Genomic DNA, 26,120 nt, shown 5'->3' on the forward strand with positions numbered 1-26,120 from the left:
AATGGAGGAATTTTATTTTGTAAAGCAGAAAAGCAGCAGAGATGATCAGGCGGAGACAGGTTGGTCTCTGTAGACACACTGCGGCTGATTGTGAATGAGCTGCAGCTGTGTGGGCAGGCCATCTCTCAGGCAAGCAAACTCAGTGAAGACAAGATGGTCATTTTCAGGGGGATGTAACTGACCCTTGTACAAATATATTAATTTATGTATATTAGATTTATGTGTATAAAAAACAGCTGGTCATGGTCCAGATTTGCATATCTTGTAAAATCTGTGCAGTTCGCCATTAAAACAACTACTCTGTCGTCAAGCATTCGACAATTACAACTCCCATGTGGCGTTGACAGACTTCTTTTTTTACAGTCGGTACGGGAGTGGACTCAATGTCCATTTAGCTACAAAATCATTTGGATATCTTTGAAGGGCCATGTTTTATCTTTTTAAAAGATAGAGGAAAGAAAAAAAAACATCTATCAGGCATCAGTTTTCAGATCAAAAAAATGAAGTGGTGTCTGTTCCAGTAAGTGCTAATTTGCCAATAAGTATAGATGCATCAGAAAGGACCAAAATACCTCCAAGCAGTTTGATTAGCAAAGTATTAGAAACAACATGAAAACATTTGACTCTAAAGTCCAAATACCATTGATTCCAAACTAATCAGTGACCACTCGTTTTCCAGGGTTGTTAAGGTAAGTGGGAGTGAAAATAGTGTAGACTAAGATAAAGCCTTGAGTGCAGGTTTCTGGTCACTGAGTTTCTGGAAAGTCAAGGAAAGTCAAAGAAAATTGCCTACTGATAAACTCTCTTGGGAACAATGAGATTTCTTTTCAAATTTTTATTCACTATTCAAGGATGTACTAGGCTTACCTTGTATAGTTTCTCCATGCATCCAAAACATGGTAGTTTAAACCCAAAACATCACAGAAACATATTTCCTCATCTTCTTAGAAAATGATTTTAGGTCTCACTGTCAGTAAGTTATAAAGAGTCATGAAACTGTTGCAGGAAATAGAGAGATGTTCTTGAGCACTGAGATACTGTATTTATCCCCACTGGGATCACTCGGTAACAGCACCACATTATTGGCTTCTCAAGAGCTGAGGAGATATACCTAACCATCCATCCATCCATCCATCCATCCATCCATGCATCCATCCATCCATCCATCCATCCATCCATCCATCCATCCATCCATCCATCCATCCATGCACCCATCCATGCATTGCATCCATCCATCCATCCATCCATCCATCCATCCATCCATCCATCCATGCATTCATCCATCCATCCATCCATATGCATGCAGCTGAATTTAAAAAACAAAAAGAGATAATGAAGAAACCTCTTGAAAAAGGGGTGAGAATATACATAAAAAAACATCTTACACCTTTGCACCTTTAACCATCTACTCATTAGTATTTCTGTAGATGGACAATTTTACTATTTCACGATTTCTCCTTTTGTCATTCTCACAGTCTCTCTCTCTTCGTGAATACATAAGCGCGGTTGTGAAACCCATGTTCTTCTGATTTAATTAATGCTATTGTCCCTCCTTTCCCACATCTTTGTATGCTCTTGCAGTGGCAGCTGGCAGATTTCTCTGGCCTTAATGGCCTCATCCCAGGGTTAATGAGGGCCTGTCTCAGACCCCAGCACCCGGTTGGATCCCCTCATTAGAGCAGAGATCGAACCAGTGGTAGGGGCCCTTGGCGCCACAGGAATCACATATTATTTTATATGCTGCCTCACCTGTGGTCTTTGCCCAGAGTCCAGGATTGCTTTGCGAACCAGTGTTAATATACCACAGAAGGGTTGTGAGAGGTTACACGCTGGTGTTACACAGCCAGCTATGTGGACGGAGGAGGATGGGTTGAAGAGGGGAAGCAGGTTCCTTTTGTGTCGTGCCATTGGCACCCACGGTGTAGGTGGCAGTGTACATGCCGGGGTCAAAAATTAATAGGGACTGAGGGCGCAAATGCACTTGAAAGTTCATAAAATGACGGTGAAATTAAAAAAAGGGTCAGAAAATGCCAGCAGTAATTAGGAGTGCCTTTTCTTACATTTCATCCTGTTCACACTTTATTCATTTATCTGTCAAACAGTCTTGGTTTAATGTGCTTTTTCCACCTGCGGGCCACTGCAGCTAATCTCCAGCATAAAAGCCTGTGGTCCAGTAATTATTCCCAGTGTTATTTGAAAATATCAACCACAGCCTGTTTGAGTAGAATACTACCTAAGAAAATGTCAACTGATTCAACAAAAAAAAAACAGGATAAACAAGAATGATGAAATTAAAAAAACATATCTACAAATAAAGGCTGGAAGATAGACTACATGGAAACAAAGCGGTAACATTTAACTATCAGCTTCTGTCGCCAGTGTGCAACGTTAGGAAAATAATGTTGGTGTGTTATGATTCAAAATAAATGTGTGTATGTGTTTTTGTGTAAAATCCAACCCTACAGCTGAGATCAAGATATTTATCTTTGCAGCTTTATTGCAGTGTGTAAAAATGCTCTGGTGCACAACAAGTATGACAAACAGTTCAGTCCCAAGTTCGAGCAGTGCTTACAGACTCAGGCGTCAATCAATGTGTCAATTAAGCTGAGAAGGCATTCAGTGAACAGGTGTGGAGTTTTATAATTTAAAATGGAATTTATCAAGTTTTAATGTATGGAACAATGTATGTATGATAGACATACATTGTTCCATACATTAAAACTTGATAAATTCCACACCTGTTCACTGAATTGATTTTCACTGAATTGATGTTCCCAAAAAGTTTTATTGGATATAGGCCAGCAATGATATTACATCTCCCATCAGGTTACTCAGCATGAGACCATGAAGGTCCACAAACAAACAGTCTTGCCCTGACTGAACCCAGGCGTGGGCTCCAGGTCAAGTTCTATCACTATGAAAACAGAGTATGAGTTAAATTATCAGCCAACAGAATCCAATATAATAAATGAATATTACTTGTAAAAATGTTACTCAAAAGATCTGTAGGTTTGATAGTAGTTTAATAGTATATGCCTACATGTAGGAAAGGTATTTCAATCACTCAAAGACAATAAAGGTTTGGAGGCATCAGTAAAGACTGCAACACTGTCAGAATGGTAGAGATCAAAAAATGGATCATCACACTTTATTAGAGCAATAAAGAACCAAAACAATGTTTGAAAACCTGATCACTGGAGCAAAAAATTAAAAAAAGAAAGTGTAGGCTCATCAGCTTTGTGTGAAAAGAGACCTGCTTTATCTTCACTGTTTTTCTAATAGATTCATTTCTGCATCTATTCTTCTTGCTTTTAGGAACGAGGGCAACCCTTTACTTCAAATCGAAGTTGAACCTACATCAGATGTGAGTCCTTCTTTTAATCTCTTGAGTGACGATTTGAATGCATGTGAATGTCTTTGGTTTTTTTTTCATTCACTAACTACGCTGTTTTCACTTTTATCAGCGTGAAATTACTTGCGAATCCCAATGAAGACAAAATGGCTTTCGCCGTCACTTGTCACAGTCATTTGCATTGTTCTCTCATTTAACATAATTTGGCTCAGCTCTCCGAAGAGCCTCCAGGTAAAGTTATGCGTCAAACGCGGCAAGAAGGAAAAGACGCAGCTTCACAGATCGGCCATCGCTGTTGCTGTAACAATGATGTATTCTCAGAAAATGTGATGCATATTGCCTCGAATAATAATCCAGCAGGCGTCTTTGAATAGGTCATTTTCACTTCTGCAGTGCATTATATTTAAAATCAAATCAGAATAATCAGACACTTTCTACCCCTGGCTGCTTTCCGTTTTCGTAACTCTGTATTTTAGGTGGTAATGGCCCAAACAGCAGTCTGTAAAATTCTAATGCACACAGCTTCACAGAAATATGTGTGACTTTATATAGAGGCAACATATAAGTATATTTTTATTTTGTATATTTTTATTAAACATATGTCAGAATGTATTAATAGTTCTGACTACATCTTTATTGATGAGCCTTAAATACATTAATTTATGGAGTATATGCAACTTATCTTAACTTTGGAGGTCAAGTAAAGATATTGAATATGTACATTTGCAATGTATAAAAATGACATGACACCACAAGGCATTACAGTTGACAGACACACAACTGTTTGCACTACATGAAGATCTTTCTTACTGAAACTCCTACTTCATATAGATTGGAGGAGGTTTAAACAGATTATAATCCTCAAGCTGCTGAATGCCAGAAAATAAGAATTTGACATCTTGGTAGAATATTTTGACATCACTCTTTGAGTTGTATAAGAGTAATTTTAATCACAACAGTTGTAAATCTGTGTAAATATGAAATGTAGCCCCACAGCTCCAGAAAGAACAGTTCATTTTATCTCAACACAGAATGAGGAGGGCAACGACGAGGACTCCGGCGATGAGTTTGAGGAGATGAACCTGTCACTCCTGTCGGCCCGTAACTTCCCGCGCAAGGCCAGCCAGACCAGCATCTTCCTGCAGGAGTGGGACATCCCGTTCGAGCAGCTGGAGATCGGCGAGATGATCGGTAAGGGACGCTTCGGCAAGGTTTTCCACGGACGCTGGCACGGCGAGGTCGCCATCCGCCTGATCGACATCGAGCGCGACAACGAGGACCAGCTGAAGGCCTTCAAGCGCGAGGTGATGGCCTACCGCAACACTCGCCACGAGAATGTGGTGCTGTTCATGGGGGCCTGCATGAGTCCTCCACATCTGGCCATTATCACCAGGTAAAGATTATTTAGTACTGTGTATATTGTCCTCTAATCCATCGTATTCTGTTTTTGCAGGTAGTTTGTAAGAAATCAACATACAATTGAAAACACTGTGAACAAAGGGAAAACTAAATGATGAGATTTAATACTGTCTCACACCAGTGTGCAATAGTGTCCATCAATTTCTTCTGAGTATTCTTAATACTTTACATACTCAAAACCTGCTTATGTAGTATGGCATTGGGACACAGCTTTAGCTTTGAAGCGTTCGCTGCAGAGTGCACAAAAACCACACAAAAACATGAGAGCAAATATAATGTAAAGGCCCAATAAAAGCAAATATAACCTTTACTAAATTTAAAGCATTAACTACAGTTATAAAAAAAAACATTATATTGTGAGTTTAAAGGCAATGCAGGAATATGAATAAAAGGCTAATAGGTCCATACGAAAAGCTTCATGTGGAATCTGTCCAGTATCAGGGTGAATATCCTGTAAGAATGTATTAAAAAGCATGTAAGTGTACTTATTTCTAAATATATTTGGATAGTTGGATTTAATGCATTTAATTGCATCTGATTATTGCCACCATAATTAGTATAAACAACACTGAAATCTTGAAAAATATCAGTACACCAACAGTATGAAATACTGTAATCCAAATAAAAATAATAAAGAAAATATTTGAAATTTATAAAATTGTGTAAAAATGAATAATATAACCTAATGTAGAGCTGTATGATATCATGTGCAAATGTGTGTGACATTATAAGTGTGGATAAATCTGGAGGTTATCACGACTTTGTGTTTTGTCAACACCATAAACCATAAAGAAAAGAATGGATTCATCCAAAGCATTGAAACTGTTTATGACCGAAACAGCCAGTGTCAGACAAAATTTAGCAAAGATTTCCACATAGGTAATTAGGTATTCCAAACTAAGAGAAAAGGCAGGAAAAATATGCAGAATAAACAAAAGAACACGTTGCTCACTCATTTCCCACTGACTCTCCTGAAAGTTGACATCAAACCTCTGGACTCTCTGTGGTTATTCTGTGGGTCGGCAGTTGCTCGACCTCCAGATCCAGTCCTTGTCCCCTGGGAGTCATTTTAAATCAACCACAGATCTGTGCCCCCCACCCGCCTCTGGGACAATGAGTTTAGAGCGGCTGACAATGAAGCATGCAGAGGTTATGATTAGAACAGGCTGCCGCTGTTGTTGAATGAATGGATGAACCACCCACACCTCACAGCAATATTGTATCTGTCTTGACTACAGCCGATGACAGCAGATAATACAAGTGTACAGGGTCATAGAGAACTTGCACGAACAACTTTAATTATTTCATGGATTAGTGCGCAGATTTCTTTTGCAGCGAGTATTTTCTCAGTTATAACAAGAAAGACGAGGCTGTGTTCCTGTTAAGGACCATCACAAAGAATACTCTCTTGTTTAATTAACTGGCACAGCTAATAATGTTCAAAAGGAACTTGTTCGGATATTTGCCACTCTCCCACTGTCATGTACACAGGCTGTGAACAAAGAGGGAAGTCTCAGTAAAATAATAATTTACCCTTTTGTTTCTTCTCTTTTCGAATAAATTAACAAATTTTTCTTTTATTCTCTATTAAGAAGGAAAAGAAAGAAAGTAAGGTATTTCCATCATGAATTCACAGCTTCAAAAACGCGTCAGGAAAGAAAAGCTAATGTACTCCATTCCCATCACATTCACAGTGGTGGTAAATTTGTTGTAAATAACTGATTGACTGAATGATTGACTGATTGATTGGAGTGGTTGATTGCAGTAGATGCCAGCTGAAATTGTGTGTGCAGGGAAGCTGACGGCTTCTCAGAAATCCTTCCTGCTGATTGATGAAAATAATAGCAAATGTCAGTGCAACAGGTGGCTTTGTTATCCACCAATACTCTGTTTCTTATATTACAGTCGTACAAGAAGGGAAGTAAAGTAAAAGAAAAAAAAATTTAAGTAAAACGTGGTTTATTAAGGATGAGGGTTTTTAGGCTGCATTAGTGGAAATAATAAATATTGATTTTTTCTTTTTTCTTCAATTTTTTTCATTTGTCACAAGTGACAATAATGAAATAGTGATTTTTGCTGAGCATACAGAAGACAGGGTTGTCTGTGGGGCTGGGTCTTTTATACATGTACATAGGTGTAGGTTGTGTTTGAACATTCAGGGGGCATTAAGTGTTCCCTTGGAAATTTAGAGCATCAAACACTTCATTTCCTTCATTCTGGTGATTTTTTTAATGCACCGATTTGTACCTTTAATTTATGCTGTAAATGTTTTCATTTGTGTGTTTTGACGCTGGATTAGCTTGTCTATTGCCAACTTAGCTTGCTAGCAAACATCTACGCGTTGGCAACATTACCTTTAGAGTAACTGGCAAACACTGCTTCCAAAAATAAAATCCCAAAAACATAACCTGGTGGTGGTTTTGAGACTTTTTGTGAACATTTTTTTTTCTCCTCCTCCATAGTTAAACCTGAGAGGTTGAGACCCCTGACTGAGATCACAACACTGCGAGTGTGTGTGCGTGCGTGCGTGCGTGCATGCATACGTGCGTGTGTGTGATTCAGTGGTTGTGTAAGTTCATCCTTCATATTCATATTTTGGGAGTAAAAAAAGTCTCAGTTATGAAAAAAAAGAACTGCCCCATCTTGTTGCATCTATGTGTAACATTACAGCGATTTTTATTGGTGGGGGGAGCAAATGCACATATCCTAAATATTGAGGGGGGGTGTGTCCCCTGCATCCCCTTGAAATCTACACCTATGTACATGTATATGGCGCAATTACAGGTGACTTTTATCTTTTCACCATCTTGAACTCCATGAAACGCAGCCTCTTTCTCTCTATAGTGCAGCTTATACACAGTCTTTTTGTCTGCGGTACAGAGGTAATTGTTGTCATGGGATGTTTCTTATGTAAAGGTTTCAACTGACGTGACTCTAAAGCCATAAGCTGCATCTCTGTGTTGAAAAGACCCAGAGGGAGGAGAGCTACTAAAAATGCGGCTGCTGTCAAGCGGTTGTTAGGAATGAATATGCATGAACTGTTGGCTTCAGGTCCTTTGTTGGTCACCTGCATGGCACAGTCAGGGTTGAGGGCTTTAGGTGTGAGGCAGGAGGTGGTTGTAGAGCTGTCTATTAATGCGCCATTGTGATGGCACCCCTCCAGAAATATGACACCGCCTCCACGAACCGCAGTGTAACAGCTTCCCCCTGGCACCTGTGTATTATTGGGCCCATGTTTCAGTTGAGAATGATGACATTTTATCCTCTAACAACATCTCAAACTGCACTAACTCACTGACACAGTCCTGCACCTGTGAACTAAAAGTGGCAAAAACACATCGAACGTTTTAACAGATGAGTGGTTTGATGAAGTGAGTGGAGGAATGTGTGAAGATAAAGGGTCACAGAGAGTGTTTGAAAAGCTAAAACACTGAATACTGTGGAAGTTTACTCTCAAACCAGGAGCGGTTTACTTAGAAATTTGGTAATATTTTGTTTTTTTGTATTTGTACGTGGGTGGGAACCGAGAAACTGTAAAAGAGACGAGAAGGTGAAAAATTGAAAAGTTATCGTGGCATCATTAGAGGCATTCTTGCATTGTTATGCTGGGTTTACATCATATTGTACAGACAGTAAAAACATCAACCTCCTAGCTGTAAGGTTTTCTGACTGCTACGATATCTCCCACTTGTTGGAAAGAGTCCACAAATTGATGCTACAGTGGCAACAAACACCACTGCTAACAGTTCAGTGTAAATGAAACACCAATACAATTGATTTAGCAAATTTAAATTGATCTATGTAGCCTTAACAGCATGTTCCTCTGGTTTAATATATTAACATATCGCTACACCCATGTGTAACTTAAGAACAGAGGCTAATTTAAACCTCATTTCTAAATGAAGGGTGTGGTAACCATGTTGAAACAATGGGTGAGTGTTGTTAGTAGGGGCGTTCTCCTTCCCGCCATTCGTCCGACATGCCTGCATTCGGAAAACAGATAAATTACCTTGCTGAAGTTAATTTGCATAGCACCTTCCAACAGCAAGGCAAACAATGTGCTATACATAAGGCATTAAAAAAATGCCTCATGACAAGATATAAAAAGAAACACAAGGCAATATAAAAAAAGAATGAATATGAATAGGATTTAAAATAAAATAGGGGCTAAAACTAAGTTAAAATTGAATGAAACAAAAATGAAAAGAAGAATTTAGATTACAGTGCTGTCACAGTGCAGTGTGAGATATGAATGGGTTGTCCCACATTGAGATTGTTAAAGGTGTGAAAGAAAAAAGCTTTAAGCAACATTCAAGCTCAAATTGATGCTGCTCCGTTTTTAATTTTCTAGGATGGTACCAGTCACCACCTATTCATTTGGCAACATGTGGGGAATGAGAAAATTACTTGACAAATGATGAAATATAATGATGATAAATGATGATAAGGGATCACCATGTTTTGATCAGCTGGCTTTTGTCTGTAAAATTTGCTATATTTTGGGTAGTCTCTCCTGTAATGAGTCTGAAATGAAGTTAAGAAAATTATTATATTTTTCAACACAGTCACTTAAAATCCTGTCTTTGTTGTTTTTTTTTCCTTCTCTCAGCTTGTGTAAAGGAAGGACACTTTATTCTGTGGTGCGGGATGCCAAGGTTGTGCTGGATGTTAACAAGACCCGACAGATCGCACAAGAGATGGTCAAGGTAAAACAACTCAACGCTGACTCTCCTGAACACCTCAGCAGTGCACATCATATTACAGAACAGTCACATCGCTCTCTGTCCTCAGGGAATGGGCTACCTCCACGCTAAGGGGATCTTACACAAAGACATGAAGTCCAAGAACGTATTTTATGACAATGGCAAAGTCGTCATCACCGACTTTGGGCTCTTCACCATATCTGGGGTGCTGCAGGCTGGCAGGTAATTATGTTCAATGCACATCAGAGACAGGAGCAGTGTTTCTCACCATGTGCAATGCAGGAGTTTTCCTTTGAAACTGACATTATTGTCTGTAACAGTATTGACACAAATGGTACAGGGACAACAAAATTCAGTGGATGTAGGTAGTGGATACTCTACATATTTACAAAAAGACAATATGTCAATAATGCAATAATTCTTTGCGACAGCCAGCTTTTTTAACACTAGTTTGTTGTTGCTCTAGCACAAAAAAAAGCTTGGAGTCTCTCGCTGAATATCTGCTTTGTTGCTAAAAATAATTTAACTAATACAAATGTTTACAATTTTCTAACCACACAGTTTTTATCAGCTTTTCTGCTTATTCACACTTGTCAGTTATTGTTAGTGGTTCCTATTTTTGACTGGACCGTAACAATAAATGTGAATATCGCTGACTGACTGAGTGATGAAGTTACACTATTGGTCGGTTGGGCACGTGGGAGAAGTTTGCCTTGAAGGCTTTCTGCCAGAACGGTTTTGTGTCAGAAAGGCAACCTAACCCAGGTAGTTTTGGTGCCTACACCTAACCAAACAGCGACTGGAAACGTGAAAAAGAACTGAAAATAATAAGTTAACAAAGTCAAAAATCAAGCAGGACATGAACCCCAGTCTCCTGGGTGAAAGTCATATGTTTGACCCATCCATTCACCACAACAGTCTCCTGTGAATGCAGTCTTTGTCCGTTATACCTTCGACCTGTTGGCTGATCGAGTGTTGGAGTTTTTACTATTTTTACTCTTTGCTCTTTCAAAATGGCAAGCAGTATTAATAACTGAGTGCTTTTGCCACTAGATTATCCAACTTTTCAGACCCCTTTAGCAACTTATTTTCAAAAGAAGCACCTAACGACAAATCTAGCAACTTCTTGGACAAACCTTAGCTACTCTCCGTAGAAAAGATCTTGCCTTATGTGTTTGGTGATTTCATCAGACAACATCGCTGGTTAACAAGTCTCAATGGACCGCGTTTCAGTTGCTATTTCATGCTTGTTCCATTGTCTGACAACAGAAACAGAAAAAAACAAGTCAATGAGAACAGCTTTATTGGGGATTTGTCTATATTAAAACACTGTATATGTGAGCACAGAGACTAGGAGAGAAGCAAACAGATGAAGGGCTTAAACCAGCTGACACTAGGCAGAATGCAAATAGCCTACGATGCGGTCCAGCCATATATTAGTTTCTCACCTAGTCTTGTTACCATTATTCTTCAAAGCAACTACAGCATCAGCAGCAGGCAATTATGTAGCAACATCCCCATTTTTGACAGGAAACAATGTGGATCATCTGTAATGAGCTATAGTGTTACATTACACTATTGAGTGGAAAAGCAAGAACTTTTGTGTGCAATAGTAAGTCTGTGCCGTACACGTAACATGCCTAATTTACACTAGTGTGTGGTCCTGCAACTTAAACTGGTGTAAATTTTGTGAAAACTGTTCAGCCTCTCTTTTGTCTCTCTCTTCTGTCCATCTTTACCGTTGCCATGAAGGAAATTCCCACTTCTCCACTCAAGAACATGAACAGTGTTGAAGAGAGGTGTTCGAAAGTGGGAGAGAAGAGTAACCAGGTCATGATGAGCAGATAAATTCTGCAGGGGCTGACAGTACAGAGTACAAATAGAAATATCATAGAAAGAAAACAGTGATCCTCTGGTAATGATCAAAACGCTATAAATTGGCTCTCACTGCACTAACAAATAAAGTATATTTTCTGTAATTTACCATGTCATGGCTGAGCACACCAGTAATCACATATTGTATCCGTTCAAGATTGACCTCATGATGCCAAGACTTTCATCACCCTCTTCCAGTGGAGGTAGTGAGAGCTTTGTGGAAACAGAGCAGTGAGAGCAGCACAGCGAGCTGTCTGAATACACCCACAACATCTACAGGCAGAGATTCAGCACAGCAGGATTATATTAGCTGTGATATTTTTTCACATACATTTAGCAGAGCATTTCACAAAATCAGTCTAAAATATTACAGTAGTTTACAAATCATATTGTTATTAATTAGATTTAAGTAATCTACCGTGTCCAGTCACAAAAAGTTAAGGCAGTTATTTCTCAAAAATAGTAGTTTCATACTCTTTCTATGAATCCTGCACATTATCTTCATCTGTCTCCTGTTGCTTAACTGTAGGTACATAATGCAAAATAGTCTTGTTTGCTTTCTTGGTGAGACTTAAAATGATAAGATGGATAACCACTGTCACATCTGTGGGTTAACTACGGAGCTGGAGCCAAGAGTTCATCAGCGTAGCTTAGCATAATTACTGGAAACGGGGGGAACAGCTAGCCTGGCTCTGTCTAAATGTCAAACATACACCTACCAGCATCACTAAAGCTTGGTAATTAGCATGTTGTATTTTGTTTGTTTAATCCTAGGTGGTTGCCTGGCAACATCACTACAACAACAAGACTCCAGTCACTGTGCCCACCTGCAGTTTACCAAGAAATAAATACAGGATGCAATTCCCAGTAAAACCAACTAGTCATTTTATTGTTTCTATTTGTGTAGCTGTTGATAAAACGTGTAGGTGGATGTGGCCACCTCCCAGACTAGCTGTGTCCCCGTTTCCAGTCTTTATGCCAAGCTAAGCTAACTGGCCGCTGGTGGTAGCCTCTTATTCTTATTTATCAATGTTGATGTTGCGGCTTTCATTGAGCTGAAATTTACTTCACGTTCACGTATAATTCACTGTATTGATTCTTATAAGTTGATCGTTATGTTGACGACGGGTGAGTGGTGCCTCGACACTGAATGAGCTGTTTCAGCAAGTACAATGACTACTGATAACTAACATCACCTTTTTGTAGTTCTGATTATCCAGCCTATCAACTCTGATAACATTTTATCCAACATATCAACTAACTTTTGAAGACACAGGAATATTGAACATAACATGAGTAGCCAAAAGTATGAAAATGAGATGATAAAGAATTATTTAAAAAATAAACGTAATTCCCCTTTAAAGACCAGGATCATAGATGGATATTCTTAATTAGTCAGGGGATTAGTGTGAGTTAATGATGTCCTTGCTTGCATCTTCTTCTTCTTCTTTCATTATGGTCTTACAGCTCAGCAGACTTTTATTACAGAGACATGTATCAAAGCTGATATTGTACAGTTTACCACAGACTGTGATCAAGACCCCATTTGACCCATCTTGCATCGTTGTACTAGATACTGTTATGAAAATGCAGAATTGTAACATCTTTAATGGCCACTATTTCTCGTCCTGCAGCCGGAGAGAAGATAAACTGAGGATCCCCAATGGCTGGCTGTGTCACCTGGCCCCAGAAATCATCCAGCAGCTCTCTCCGGAAACAGAGGAGGACAAGCTTCCCTTCTCCAAACAGTCAGATGTCTTTGCTTTCGGGTGAGTGTTTCTGTTTTTTGAGTGACATAGAGGGTTTACAAACCCCCAAATATGTGTGTGAATTCAACAAATTCTTACTTCTATGGAGCAGTGTCCCTGAAAGTCTAGATCACATGACAAAGAGGCAACCCTCATTAACTGGTTTTCAGATCTCATTATAGATACGGATTTTCACTTCTTACTGTACAAAGACGGAGATAATGTAATAATCTGTGATATTTTAAACAACAATTTTGTTACTGTCAAACTTCAGATGTCCAAGCAATAACCATTTAATAAGAACATGATTAACAATTTCAAAAGTTAATTGCTTCAAAATTATCTGATTTTGATACATGCCCCACTACCTGATTACAGGGGCAATCCCATATTCTCAAGCCCCCCCAGGGCTGAAAAATGAGGCCAACTACAGAAGTGCCAAAAAACGACAATTCTTCCAATGGCCACTTGAGTTTGTCTCCAAAAGCGAGTAAATCCCCATAGACTCCCATGTTAGAATGTCCAACTTTACAGCAGAAATATACATGTTTACAGCCCGGTACAAAAAACGGTTTTGGTCTCTATCACTAAAGTTCGCTTCGTAACAACTGTATGGGGGGGTGAATTTTATTATTTTTTTTTATGCATTCACCAAAGTCTCGGCTCCACACACGCCCACCTCTTTGCCCATTTTTTGATTAGCCAGTAGCTAGGCGGAATCAGGCACTGCCAAGATGGCGATGGCGGAGCAGCCCACCCTGAGCTTCAAAACCGCTCTTTAGAAACCCATGGGTGATGATACGGAGGCTACGTCCATCTTTATATACAGTCTATGTTTGGCACACATCCTTTATGAATGAAGCCTTGGTTATGGTAGAAATGATGCACAAATAAGCGTCGGCAGCTGGAAGATATATCGTAGAGACTGATTGTTTGGAAGCTCAGTTGTTGAACGAATAATACAAACCAAGAGGTAGTTCTTGAAAATTAAATTGATCGGATAGTTGCAAGAAGAGGTAGAACCAGGAGACATCAACTGACTGATGGAGCAGGAGGAGTGAATCAATGAGTAGGGGACAAAGATGTACAGATGAAGTGGTTTCTCCCTAATTGAACCAGTGTTAGAGGATCAGTCTTATGGAGGGCTTTACTTTCGGGGCTCCCCTGCACCTGGTGTCTGGTTCCAGTGTTTACCAGATGGAGCCTCAGCTGCACAGGAGGTTCTGGAGTTTTAGATTCAGGGCAACAAAAAATCGTATCTAAGGAAAAGGACATTGCCATCGTCAGTCCCTCCTGAGCTGCATAGTTCAAGCAGAGTGCTGAAGGCTAAAGAGAGATAAACAAATGGATACAGTTACAGGATACAGTTGGACCAAATAATTGGTTCCTAGTGCCAAAACTTAGATACTATGGACAGTGGTTGCCATTTTGTGTCAGGCTTGTTACATTTTCAGGTGAAATCATAGATTAGACTCCTTTTGAATCTACCAAGTGACTCCATCTTGACTGCCTTTCAACTGTCCTGGAGGCCTCATGACTTTGAGTTTGCTGACAAATTCTGATTTAAAACAGCCAAGTTCTTGTATGCCCTCAAGCTTTGTTTTGTGTTGTTCTCTGTAGCTGAAATAGAGTACATGCAGGTGTTAGGAAACTCAATTTCTGGCCAAACTGAAACATCCAAATCCCACTTACTGTTCAGGATATCTTATGGATCTTTGTTGATTCCTATAACCTCTACTTATAACCTTTACTAAAAACACTAGGAGTGTAGCTCTTCCCATTCAGAGCAGTGATGGTGAGTTAGTTTGCCACTCAGTAGCGGTGAGGATGTTGCATGTAAAAGGATTTCTGTAACAAGCAGATATAAGATGTGACATTTGAATCATTTTGACTCAAATCATTTCACCTATTCCCGTAGTTATTGCATACAGATCTCTGCTCTCAAACCAAGGTGTCCTCCCTCTCCTCCTTTAAAGCCTGTTTTTACATTTGTCCTAAGTTGATTAAAAATCCCCACGGCTCCTGTTCTTCCTCCACTGCCATTAGCGATTCATTTGTGGGCGTGGACCCTGCTCTGTTGACTCCTAACACAATTGCATTTTCAGATGGTCCCCCATATGGAGGTTTCGTCACTAAATTATTTTAAAGGGAAGAGTGCAGTGCTGGCGCACAATGTCCAGCTGCTCTGTTAGCCCTTGTGTTTCCTAGAGGTGACCCCCATGGCTGTTTTACATATTCATCAACAATTGGACGTCATTTTATCCCCCCTCCCCACTACTGACAAAGAGCTATTTTTATACTACTCAAACTTGACGTGCAGGAGGGGAATGAAAACAACTGCTTATTTGCACAGGCAGGGTGAGGTATGGTAATTTTGCATGAGCAGTAATTAAAGATGTGTTGTTTCTTTAACTTGAATTTCTTCAAAACTTGAGGCTCAAGGCAACACTCGTCTGTGTTTGCTTAAATAACCATCATTCTAGATCAAAGCTTATCAAAACCATTAAGTTTGAGAAAATTAGCCTGACTGTGCTAGCACTGGCCGGGATGTGAACCCTCCATAGGTGTTGTAATGTTTTGAAGACATTAGTGTTATTCTAGGTAGTCGAAAGCACTGACCCGCTCTCTTCCTCTGTCCTCCCAGCACCATCTGGTACGAGTTACACGCACGTGAGTGGCCTTACAAAAGTCAGCCAGCGGAGGTGATCATATGGCAGATTGGCAGCGGGATGAAGCCCAACCTTGCCCAAACTGGCATGGGGAAGGAGATATCAGTAAGGCTTTTTTCTTCTTCTTTTTTTTCTTCTTTTTGCTTCTTAATTTGACACGGTTCACCCCTTGAATCTTAGACTCATTTTACTCAAACACGTTGTATGAACTGAAAAACTAGCTGTGCGTGATAAAGGCAATAACCAATCTGGGGCTGGATTCACAGAAGTGCTCTTTAAGTGGATCTTAATACTCAGTCACAAGGAAAGTTTTCAGAAAAATGCTCATAAGTGAATTTCAAGTTAAAAAAACTTTCTAAAGTGCACAATTAATAACTGTTTAGCCACTATTAAATAATTTTGCACGGTGGTTATAATATGCGTGGAAATTTTTTTTTACTGGCTAGCATTGTAATTAAAGATAGATTAAAGTAAGATGCAGAGGTAACAAAATATATTAGTTCAAGAACAGATTTAAGTTTATAAAAGAAACTGGCATGAAATTCTGTCCTCATAAAATTACTCTTACAAAGAGTGTCAGCTTGGAATTAGTCTTACAGACCCCCCTGTGCCTCTCCCCTGGTACTATTGGCCTTTCCTGTCTTTGCAATGCACAGTGCGACATGGTATGAGTCCTTGGTTGCCTTCAGTTCACCTTGCTAAACTCTTCCACCCCTCTCCTCTACTCCTTGAAAAACCTCCAGTCTCTGTTCGGACTGATCTGGAGGTTTACCTGCTAATTCAGTTTGCTTAGGCTCTGAGTGGCTGCCAATCTTTGCAGCTCACACGTAAAAGGTCACAGGTCATGTTTGCAAGCATTTTTCTTTACCAATCACACGCTGAGGCTGCTATGCTCGAGGTATCAAAAATAGTTTGCTTTTGTACCTTAAGTACCTTAATTGCTTCCACGTTGGTCTATTTTAGTTTATTTTATGTGCATTTTTTAATAAAAGGCCCTTTTAGAAAGTAAATCCAGGGACTAATGCTCATTATTTATTCAGTAACTATGCATTCCCTCTGATACATCTAAAGATGATAAAATGTGCCATCTAACAGCTTGGTATCTCTGTGTTTTCCAGGACATTCTGCTCCTCTGCTGGGCGTACAAGCAGGAAGAGCGGCCCAGCTTCTCCAAGCTGGTAGATTTACTGGAAAAGTTGCCAAAACGGAACCGCCGCCTTTCCCACCCAGGGCACTTCTGGAAGTCAGCTGAGTATGTCAAATGAGTTAGGGACAAAACAAAATAAGCAAACAAATCAGCAACTATTAAAAATCACCCGCCATAACTCTACATAAATAACCCACCTCTTAAAGAATGCACTGAATCCAAAAGCCAGCCCAGTGATGAAAACTGCCCGTGCTGTGTGTATTTTCATGGAATGATGGCATGTGTGTGTACAGATAATTGACTGTCCAGCTTCTCAGAGCAGTCGGGACTCATATTTTCTTTGGTTTGATTTAAACCATACTGGATATCTTTCCTTTATCTTTTTTTTTTTTTTTGTCTTTTACTATTGACTTGTTCCCTTCATAATATTTGATTCATTTCCTGGATGTTATCTTGCTTGTAACTTTCGACTGATCACTTCATCCTGGACTTAAAAAACAACAAAAAACAACAACAAAAAAAAAAAAAACACGTTTGAGAACAAATGTAGATTTTTTTTCTCCATGTCTTTTTGTTTTGAATGAATGTAACTGTTGTACATCACGCATTGTATATTTTCATGACATCGTTTTGCCATTCCTTATGTCTGTCAGCTGTGTAGACCATTCTGTCGGTGTTACCTCATGGTCTCATTGTGTGGATGTCTGTACAGGTTACATGTTTGTCTCAAAAAGCTTTATTTAACTTAAAAAATGTCCTCTTATTTACACCGTACCATTTGAATGTGAAGAAGCCAGCGTCTCTGTTTGTGTGGGAGATGTGTTGGCACGGTTCTTTGATGGGAGACTGTTCTCTGATCAGCCTGCGCTTTGAATATTCCCTCTGAACATAATTGAGACGTTTGAACAATAACAGCCTCTGGAGAAAAAAGAAGCCGCTGGTCAGACCAGGACTCCCTCACTTGACGCTGTTCTGTGAAAACGCTGACACCTGAAATGTATCTCGTCAACTGTTGCAAAACTAATTACCCTTCAGAAATGCTACCACTGAGCCCCCCAACCCCCACCTCCCAGAAATAAATGTATATTATTTACTTTAAATCACTATTGATAGATACAGAATATAATAGATACTGATAAAAATCTAAAGCAACTGTATAGTCAGTGCAGTCATTTTAAGTTAATTCAATCGATACATGAACTTTGTAGACCCTAATCAGTGACAAAGTGTTTCTTTCTGAGTAGTGTACGAAACTGTTTTATGAAATAGTTTGAAACCGATTAAAGACCTGTTGCCAACGGGCCTGGGTCTGATGACAAGAGTGATTTTGGATCTGTACAGGAAAGAGAAGTTTTGGGATTCCTAGCTCAGTAATGATGTGACTGTTAGACACATAAAGGCAGAGCACATGACCTTTAAAAAAGGCAAACAAAAACTCTTGAGTCAAAGTAAACCTCAAGTTTGTTTTTGGCTTTTTAAAATTTGTTCGGAGTTGCTTAAAAGCAGTGTTGTAGTCACTTTGAGTTGAAACTCATCAAATTCAAATCTCGTCCCATCTTGGATTTTTTATTTAACTTGTTTTCTTTTACTTCATTCTGTGCATTTTTGAGAATCGTTATATTTCCAAAACATTTAATCTAACAGGCAACACATTGTGAGTGAAGTTTAAAAATGAAGATTAACTCTTCCAAATCATTGCTAGCTACCCAAAGAAACTTTCCAATCATTAATTCAATTACTTTAATTAATAATTTACAAATAAGCTGTATAAAGGGATGTTCAGACTGAAAGCAAAGTGAATTTTAGAGGCAGTTCAGAGACGGATGTGAACGCTGGATTCAGTCTAGGTGGAGCTAATTAAAGCGAGACTGTGCAACTGTTGCTGAGGCTTCAAGAGACAGTTATGACAGATAACTTCTACCACTATGTCTAGCATTTACTTAAAATATCAAACTATTTCAAGAGAAGAGGAAGTGGAGAAGAGTCACAAGCTCAATGTCAGTGTTTAGCTAATGTTTGTCAGGATTAGCTAACGTTAGCCACCATAAACTACAGTCAGATCAAACTCGTAAAGTTACATAATCTTGCTTTAAGGAAAAGTAGGTTCATTCAAATAAAACATTTTCATCTTATTTTATGAAATTAGTTTACTGCGACAAGAGGAAGAGGACAGGCGTGGGTAATGCTAACTAGCTCTGTCTAACACGGATAAATGAAGCAAGGGGAAAATGTGCTTTGTGTTCAGTCTGAATGAACTTTAAAAATGAATTTTGTATAAGTTGTTCAGCAGACAATGACCATATGTCACTTCCTGAACTTAATCAATTCTTGTTTTGATTATATCCACCATTTTCAGATGTTATACAGGTCGCCTGGTGAAGCACTGTAACTATACTTTTACACTCCAAACAGAAAATGCATTTCACTTACCATTCTGATAATTGGCATTCTGTAGATTTATTTTATTTATTTATTTTTGACTTGGAGATAACAGCCTTTGGTTTTGATTAATTTATTTAACAAAATAGACTTTGGTCTTGTCTTGGCTACTCCTGACTACAACACTGCTAAAAGGGTGACTGTGTAGGACAAATTAATCTTAAACTTGCCTTCTTGTTTTTATATATATCTTTAAAGATTTTATTTTCACAAAGTTAAAAAGTGAATTGACGTCTTGCATTACAAAGTTAAAGTAACAAGTAAGTAACTTCAATCTGGCTGAACTTTCCCTTTAACATATCAGAAAAAAGACATATCAGGATACTGAAGACAACCCCAGGCCATTTTCTACTTCACACTGTAAATCATAATATATTTTAAATGTATGTGTTAGAGATATAGCAAATCCAAGTCATATCATCATGAATTGGAAGTTGTGGCGTCATTCGAGCTGTATACTGCTTTTGACTCTCTCTAGCCACGTCGAATAGAGACAATCAAATCATGTTAAATAGCCATTTTCCACCTCATTATTTACACATCTGCCAGTGTTGGAAAATGCATACAAACAATCTGCTGCTGTTTTTTGGAGTCTGTCTGTCTATTTTGGAATTGCTGGGATTCAAATATTGTAAGTGAATCATTTATATTTGTACTGTTTACAACTTTCAAGTGCATGAGATGGACTATCAAAGATTGATTCTTGTTATGAAAAAAAAAATCCTTCAACACTATATATAAAAAGTATGTGAGCATTTTTCTGATGAACTGTTGTCCATTGAGCAGTTTGATCTCAATACCTAATGAAGTTTTACGTCAGGCTTTGCAAAACTTTTCAACAGCTTTGTTTGAGATTGTTTCAGTATATTTATAGATTATATAAATGATTAGACTAGCATTTAAATAAAAAAGAGTTACGACCTGTGCACATGCTAGAGTTGACAACCTGACTGGACAACAATCAAAGATCTAACATTAGTGCCAAGTGTACATAACAGATTGTAGACTATGTTTTATCGTCACTTGCCGTAATACCAATATTCCTTGTGAATCTTTTGACTTCTTTCTTTTGAATGTACAAATTGTGTTGTGTTTTTTGGTTGCTTTTGTTTTTTTTTTTTTGTTCATTTAAATTTCTTTTCCTCCATTTTCCTTCTACTTGCATAAGCATTGATGCTGTGTCGTTCTTTTCCCCTTGATTCCCGTCCTTGTATTGTAGATGATAGCTCCAAAAAGCTTGTATTTAATGATGCCTTATGGTCCATGGCTTAGTGATGAGTAGATTTTGATCACAAGCTCTTTTATTTGCACTCATCCTTTACAAAAGTGTATGACAATAAAAAGATGTTTTCATTTTGGACGTTTTCTGTTTCTTTTATGTCATCTTTTATCTTAGTCAACCCTTATCCATATTTTACTTTGGTTGAAATTTTTAACATCCTCACAGAGCAAATTTGGTGGTGAGTCAGTGCTTACTGCCTAAATAATTGTTTTAATCATTTATTATTACTCGTTAAGTAATTTTCTTTTGAAGTATAACTTTTGATGGTGCACACTCAAATTCTACTTAAAAGGGACTCTAATACTCCACCTAAAACATCTGTATTTTTAATTACCTGTAGGCTTGAGAGATGGCTGTTAAAAATCTACTACTTTAATTATTCACAGATATCAGTAGCTTTAAACAGTTTGAACTCATCACGCAGAAACAATGTGTTTCTATAGCAGAAAAAAACACGGAAGCATCTTAACCCTTAACATCCAGTTTTCCATTTTTAATCAGCTTTAAAGTTGTTAAAATCATCTTGCTCTACACTATTATACACTGCTCAAAAAAATGAAGGGATCACTTAATCATCACAGTATAACACCAAGTCAGTTAAACTTCAGGGATATCAATCTGTCCATTTAGGAAGCACGAGTGATTGTGAATCAGTTTCACCTGCTGTGGTGCAAATGAAAGTGACAACAGGTGCGATGGAGAGACAAAAGCAAGACAACCCCCAAACAGGGAATGGTTTTGCATGTGGTGGCCACAGACAGTTGCTCTCTCCTGCAAGTTGGCTCAGCCTGTGATTTCAATTTTTTACTTTGATTTTTGTTGTGATTGTGAATCAGGCCCTCAGTGGGTTGATGATTTTGGTTTCCATTGACCGTTGTTACGTCATTTTGTTCTCAACAAGTTATACAATGTACGTCAGTGAAGATTTTCAACTTGAATAATTCGTTCATCAAGATCCGATGTGTGATATAAGTGTTCCCTTCATTTTTTTTGAGCAGTGTATATATTCTGTAACTGCTTGTTCTGGGTGTTTTTTTTTTGAAGCCATACAATGTTTACAATGTTTAATCAAAGCTACATCATGGTTTAGATTTGGGACAGCGTTTGGCTTCACTGTATCGGTTTGACTGCCCCAAATCCGACTGATGTTCATGCTTGATAACATTTGCCAAGATATACAAGATATACTGTTTCCCATTGTTTCTTATGCAGTGAGCAAATGACAATGCGAGCAGGCGCTCTGCAGCTCTCTGTGAAACAGTGACCTAAAAAGATAAATTTAGTCTCTATTAGCATATATTCCCAGCCGTCCACACCATGAGAAAACCCGGGGTGTCATCCTGCAGCAGTAAACAAAAAAACAATTAGATTGAAAATCTGCTTAAACTGGTTTCCTCTCATGAAACCTTATGAAAATAGGGTGAAAAAAATAAAAATTATGATCCTCAACAAATTTTGCCAAGGCTATTTAACATTTAACAACTTTTTACATTTAAATGTAGTTTTAAGTCTAAACAAGGAGGAATTAATATCAGTAAAGCTGTTTAAACACTTCAAATCCCCAAATCTTGTGTATTTCTGTCTATTGTCTTCTCTGTGAAAGAGCTGGTGTACTGACAGTGTGTGCACGTTTGTGTGTGTGTTTGATTGTTTGTGCGTGTGTGGCGTACAGTGTCAGACCTGTGACTCACTGGTTGAAGAAACAGACTGTTAGTGAGGGTAGAGAGCAGGAAAATTGAATGACAAATAAACAGATAGATGAGAGCTCTACCCATCTGCACAGCCAGTCCTCCTCCTCCTCCGTCCTCTTCTTCTTGTCTACCTCCACCTCTGAAGTCCAGCCTCGGCCGCTGAAGCGTAAAAAATCCACATCACCCAATCTCATGGAGGCTGAAGCCCATCAGACCATGAACGTTTGGGTTCTGTCGAGATTGTTAAAAGTGTTAAAACCTGATGAGGTTTAGTGCATTTCTTAAGTGCATAAAGATGTTTTAAAAAAAAAAAAAAACAATAGATATAAATACATTCCCAGGCTGATTTTATAATGGATAATACAATAAATCTGTTTCATGATAAAATCCAAATTAATTTTATATCAATGAACACTGAAACCATGTGTGTGACTCCCTAACAAATCCCATGGAATCAATACATCTGGTGGCTCCAGATGTTCGTGTACTCATGTACGAACTGTGCTGAGATAATTTAAGCTCCCAGGATTTATAGTTACAACTGTGGTTATATAATAATTGCAGGTGAAATGAAAACAAGAAGAAAAAAGCAGAGGAGCTTCTGAAAACAGCTCCATTCAAAATGAGAAAGAAACAAAGAATGAAAAGAAAGGAAAGCCGAATATGAGTCCAAAGACACCAATTGATGCGGATCACATAAAGAAAAATAATTCAGCCACAAGCAAAATATGTTGTAAGCCATCCACAAAATAATTCCCTATGATATTTCTTTATGTTTGTCCTGATGTTTGCATGTGACTTTTGGTTGATACCTTTTTTTTTATCTATTCATGATATTTTGTCCTTAGTAGCCATTTTTCATTTAATCCATTTTTTGATCGTTGTACGCCCTGATTATAAAGGAAAAATATGAAAGCAACAAGGATGCAGGTAATAAAATTGCATTTCCGAATGCTGACATGTTTGTGGCTACCTGTGGTCCAGTTCCACTCAGTCTCAGTCAGGTTGCTTAGAGAAGATGTACAACGCAAGTGACTCAAGAAAATTCTGAACAATGGAAATTCAATAGCTGTGTCCCAATTCAGGGCCCGCATCCTTCGGAGGACGCGGTCTAATGTAACCGAATTAGTCTACAGAGGGTTTTTGCTGTGCATCACCAGCTGTGCCCGCCCTTACCACAAGGTAGATTGGTGTCGCCTAGCAACCTTGACAATATGTTGAAACCCAACACTTACATTTCAGAGTGTAATCCTTGGGCTCGCTGTCGGTGTTGTTTGCTTTCATTGCCAGCGTGCAATCAATCATGGGATGGGATCACGAAGGATCCCCCCGTTAGATTCTATGTAAGGCCACATTTCTTGGGCACCTTTTTAAAGGAGCCTTCGAAATGGGACAGCCTAGTCACGCCGCTGTGACGTCATCGGTCATCGGTCATCAAATGCAGCAGCTGAAGGATGAAGCCCCTGAATTGGGACACAGCTAATGTGTCATTTTTCCTGTAATTTCCACTTGTGGCCACAGTGGTCACTGTCCAGCACATGTAACATAGTCTCACTTTAATAGTAGATAGATATTGCCATGTAACTGACATACCTGAATCAGTTTGCTAACTTGTGACTTTTTGTAACTTGTGCTACTGTTGTCCCAGGTAAATATTTCAATGATTTTTTTCACAAAAGTAAAACACGAACCTAAGCAGTTGACAGGTTTGTTGCTATGGTCCCGTCCCATTACACTCAGTCTCAGTCAGGTTGCTTAGAGATGTCCAGCAAACATCTCACCTTCATAGTGACTTTATTTTTGTTTCAATTAGGACTTTTTTTGTTGCAGTTCTGCAGTTGGCCACTGGGACAAAATGGCAGCAAGGCTGGCTTTGCACAACTTTAACCAGCTCTCCTAGTACATCTATTGAATCTAGTGATTGGCAGATATTCTCTTTCTTACTATATCTGTTGCTCTCTCTCCGCCCACATGTACAGTGCTGTAACAACCCACAACTGAGTGCCAACAAGTTCTCCTGAAGATTTTTAATGAGGTATTCTGGGAAAAGTAGGGAATCACTATGTCATGTCACGTGGTAGGAGAGACACCTAACAAAATCTAATCATAGCATCACATTAGTGAATAAATCCTAGTTTGCATCAAACATCACAAACCCAAGACGAGTTCCTTCCTCCTGTAGGCCCTTGGTTAAATGAATGAGCCTAATTAGATCAATTCAACATTCACCTTCACAGACACGATGCAGGTCTATAAAAGCACAAAGTATATGTCTTTGAAAGTAGCCGATTTAGAGCGGCAGATTAGCTCTGCCACATAGCCTCTAAGGACTGTGGGGTTCTCTTTATTCATTTAAAGACACCCACGTGGCTTATGATGCTGGAGATGTATTTCATTAGAGCAGGTTTTTGGAAGACAGACAGAGAAAGAGAAAGAGAGCAGAGGCGCTACTATAAAGGGGGATGTCCTAAAGGTTTGGCTTTACTGAGCCCAAAGCTGTGCCAGTTAGCTAACGCTTATTAGGCCTCGAGGCTAAGAAACATCCTGGCAAAACCTGTATGTACATCGCAGTAAGTCCCACGCAGCTGTTGGCTTGATTCAGTGAGAAAATAAATGCAACACTAATGCGAGAAATACAGTTAGAACAGAAGTTAATGACATTTAAATGCACAAAAATTTCAGCTCTCTTAAAAGTATGTGGTAAATGTCACGACTTTGCATCGACTATTCAACCATCTTTGCATGGGTAGAATCATCCTATAAAAAGCATAGATGGCAAATCCACAACCAACAGTGGCCTCAAATGGCTAGAATGCTTTGCTGCCACTCACTATGTTGTGATTTAAAAGGTGTGACCATGGATGTAGTATGAGAACTGGATGTTCAAAGATGGCATCTATTCACTCCAAAGGTAGATGCTCTTTTGGTACATGAGCTAAAAAAAAAAAAAAAATAGTTGTTTCTCTTGATTGCTGGCTTATGTTTTACCACTACAAATGTGCATTAGTGTCATTAGTTTCCCTGAACCTGCCAGCTCATACATTAAGATGTTCCATAAAAAGATTTTTTAGCTTTTGAGAATGCTTCAAAAATATTACTTCTTCATGGTTTAAGAACAAGTAATTATCTTGTTTGCCAATGAAGACATCCTGACAATGGTTTTAGATACAAGCCTTTAAAAAGCAGACTGTAACATTTAAGAGAAGAAATTACTTTTTTTTTTTTTTCAAAGAATAAGAAGTTGAAAAAATAAGCAATAACATGCACTCTTGCTCAATTCAGAACAGTCAGGGATTTTGCTGATGAAGCTTTAAATAAGGCAGAGTCACGCCTGAAATTGGCACAGCAAAACTTATGTTCGCAGCTTTGTGAAAGATGTGGTTCTAAGGCTTTGGAAATTGTAGGGATTACTTACAGAACTAGTTGGTGAACTACTGTAGCAGGTGAGCTAACCACTAATACAGCAAGGTTTTTTCTATTTTCCCTGCTATGGTCTGCTTGCTTTACTGTCATTTAGCTCCTTAGCTTGTTAGCTTGTTGGACTATAAAGTCACAGTTCATTCAAAAGACATATTTGTACCCTTCTTCGAGGAGGGTGGCATAAGGTGGATTGTTCAACACCACTAAAGAGCTAAGCTACCTTTTTGCACTTGGACTTTCCAGCTCTCCGTACCTTCAAAGGTCAGCACTGGAAAGACGACTTGCTACTGGTCAATGACAAAAATAAATGTGTCAGAGTTTAACAACGTTTGAAATTTGAAATGCTGACATGACCAGGCCTTTAAACCGGAATGA

General features: G+C 38.7%; 1 protein-coding gene across 1 annotated transcript in view; it reads left to right on the forward strand.

Annotated features, from left to right (window-relative positions):
• The window catches only part of LOC111663108 (kinase suppressor of Ras 2), a 37,940-nt gene extending 17,228 nt beyond the window's left edge, over positions 1-20,712 (forward strand). The window contains exons 10-16 of the mRNA XM_087176853.1: positions 3,316-3,364; positions 4,384-4,745; positions 9,381-9,477; positions 9,563-9,696; positions 12,984-13,118; positions 15,742-15,871; positions 16,885-20,712. Of these exons, the coding sequence (XP_087032979.1) occupies positions 3,316-3,364; positions 4,384-4,745; positions 9,381-9,477; positions 9,563-9,696; positions 12,984-13,118; positions 15,742-15,871; positions 16,885-17,031 (1,054 nt within the window). The 3' untranslated portion in view covers positions 17,032-20,712. The remainder of the gene's footprint in view (positions 1-3,315; positions 3,365-4,383; positions 4,746-9,380; positions 9,478-9,562; positions 9,697-12,983; positions 13,119-15,741; positions 15,872-16,884) is intronic.
• The last annotated feature ends 5,408 nt before the right edge of the window (positions 20,713-26,120 follow it).

The sequence above is a fragment of the Seriola lalandi genome, unplaced genomic scaffold (genome assembly GCF_002814215.2).
Source record: "Seriola lalandi dorsalis isolate HSWRI2012SDOR001 ecotype SW California unplaced genomic scaffold, Sedor1 jcf7180002054572, whole genome shotgun sequence".
In the NCBI taxonomy this organism is placed as follows: Eukaryota; Metazoa; Chordata; class Actinopteri; order Carangiformes; family Carangidae; genus Seriola; species Seriola lalandi.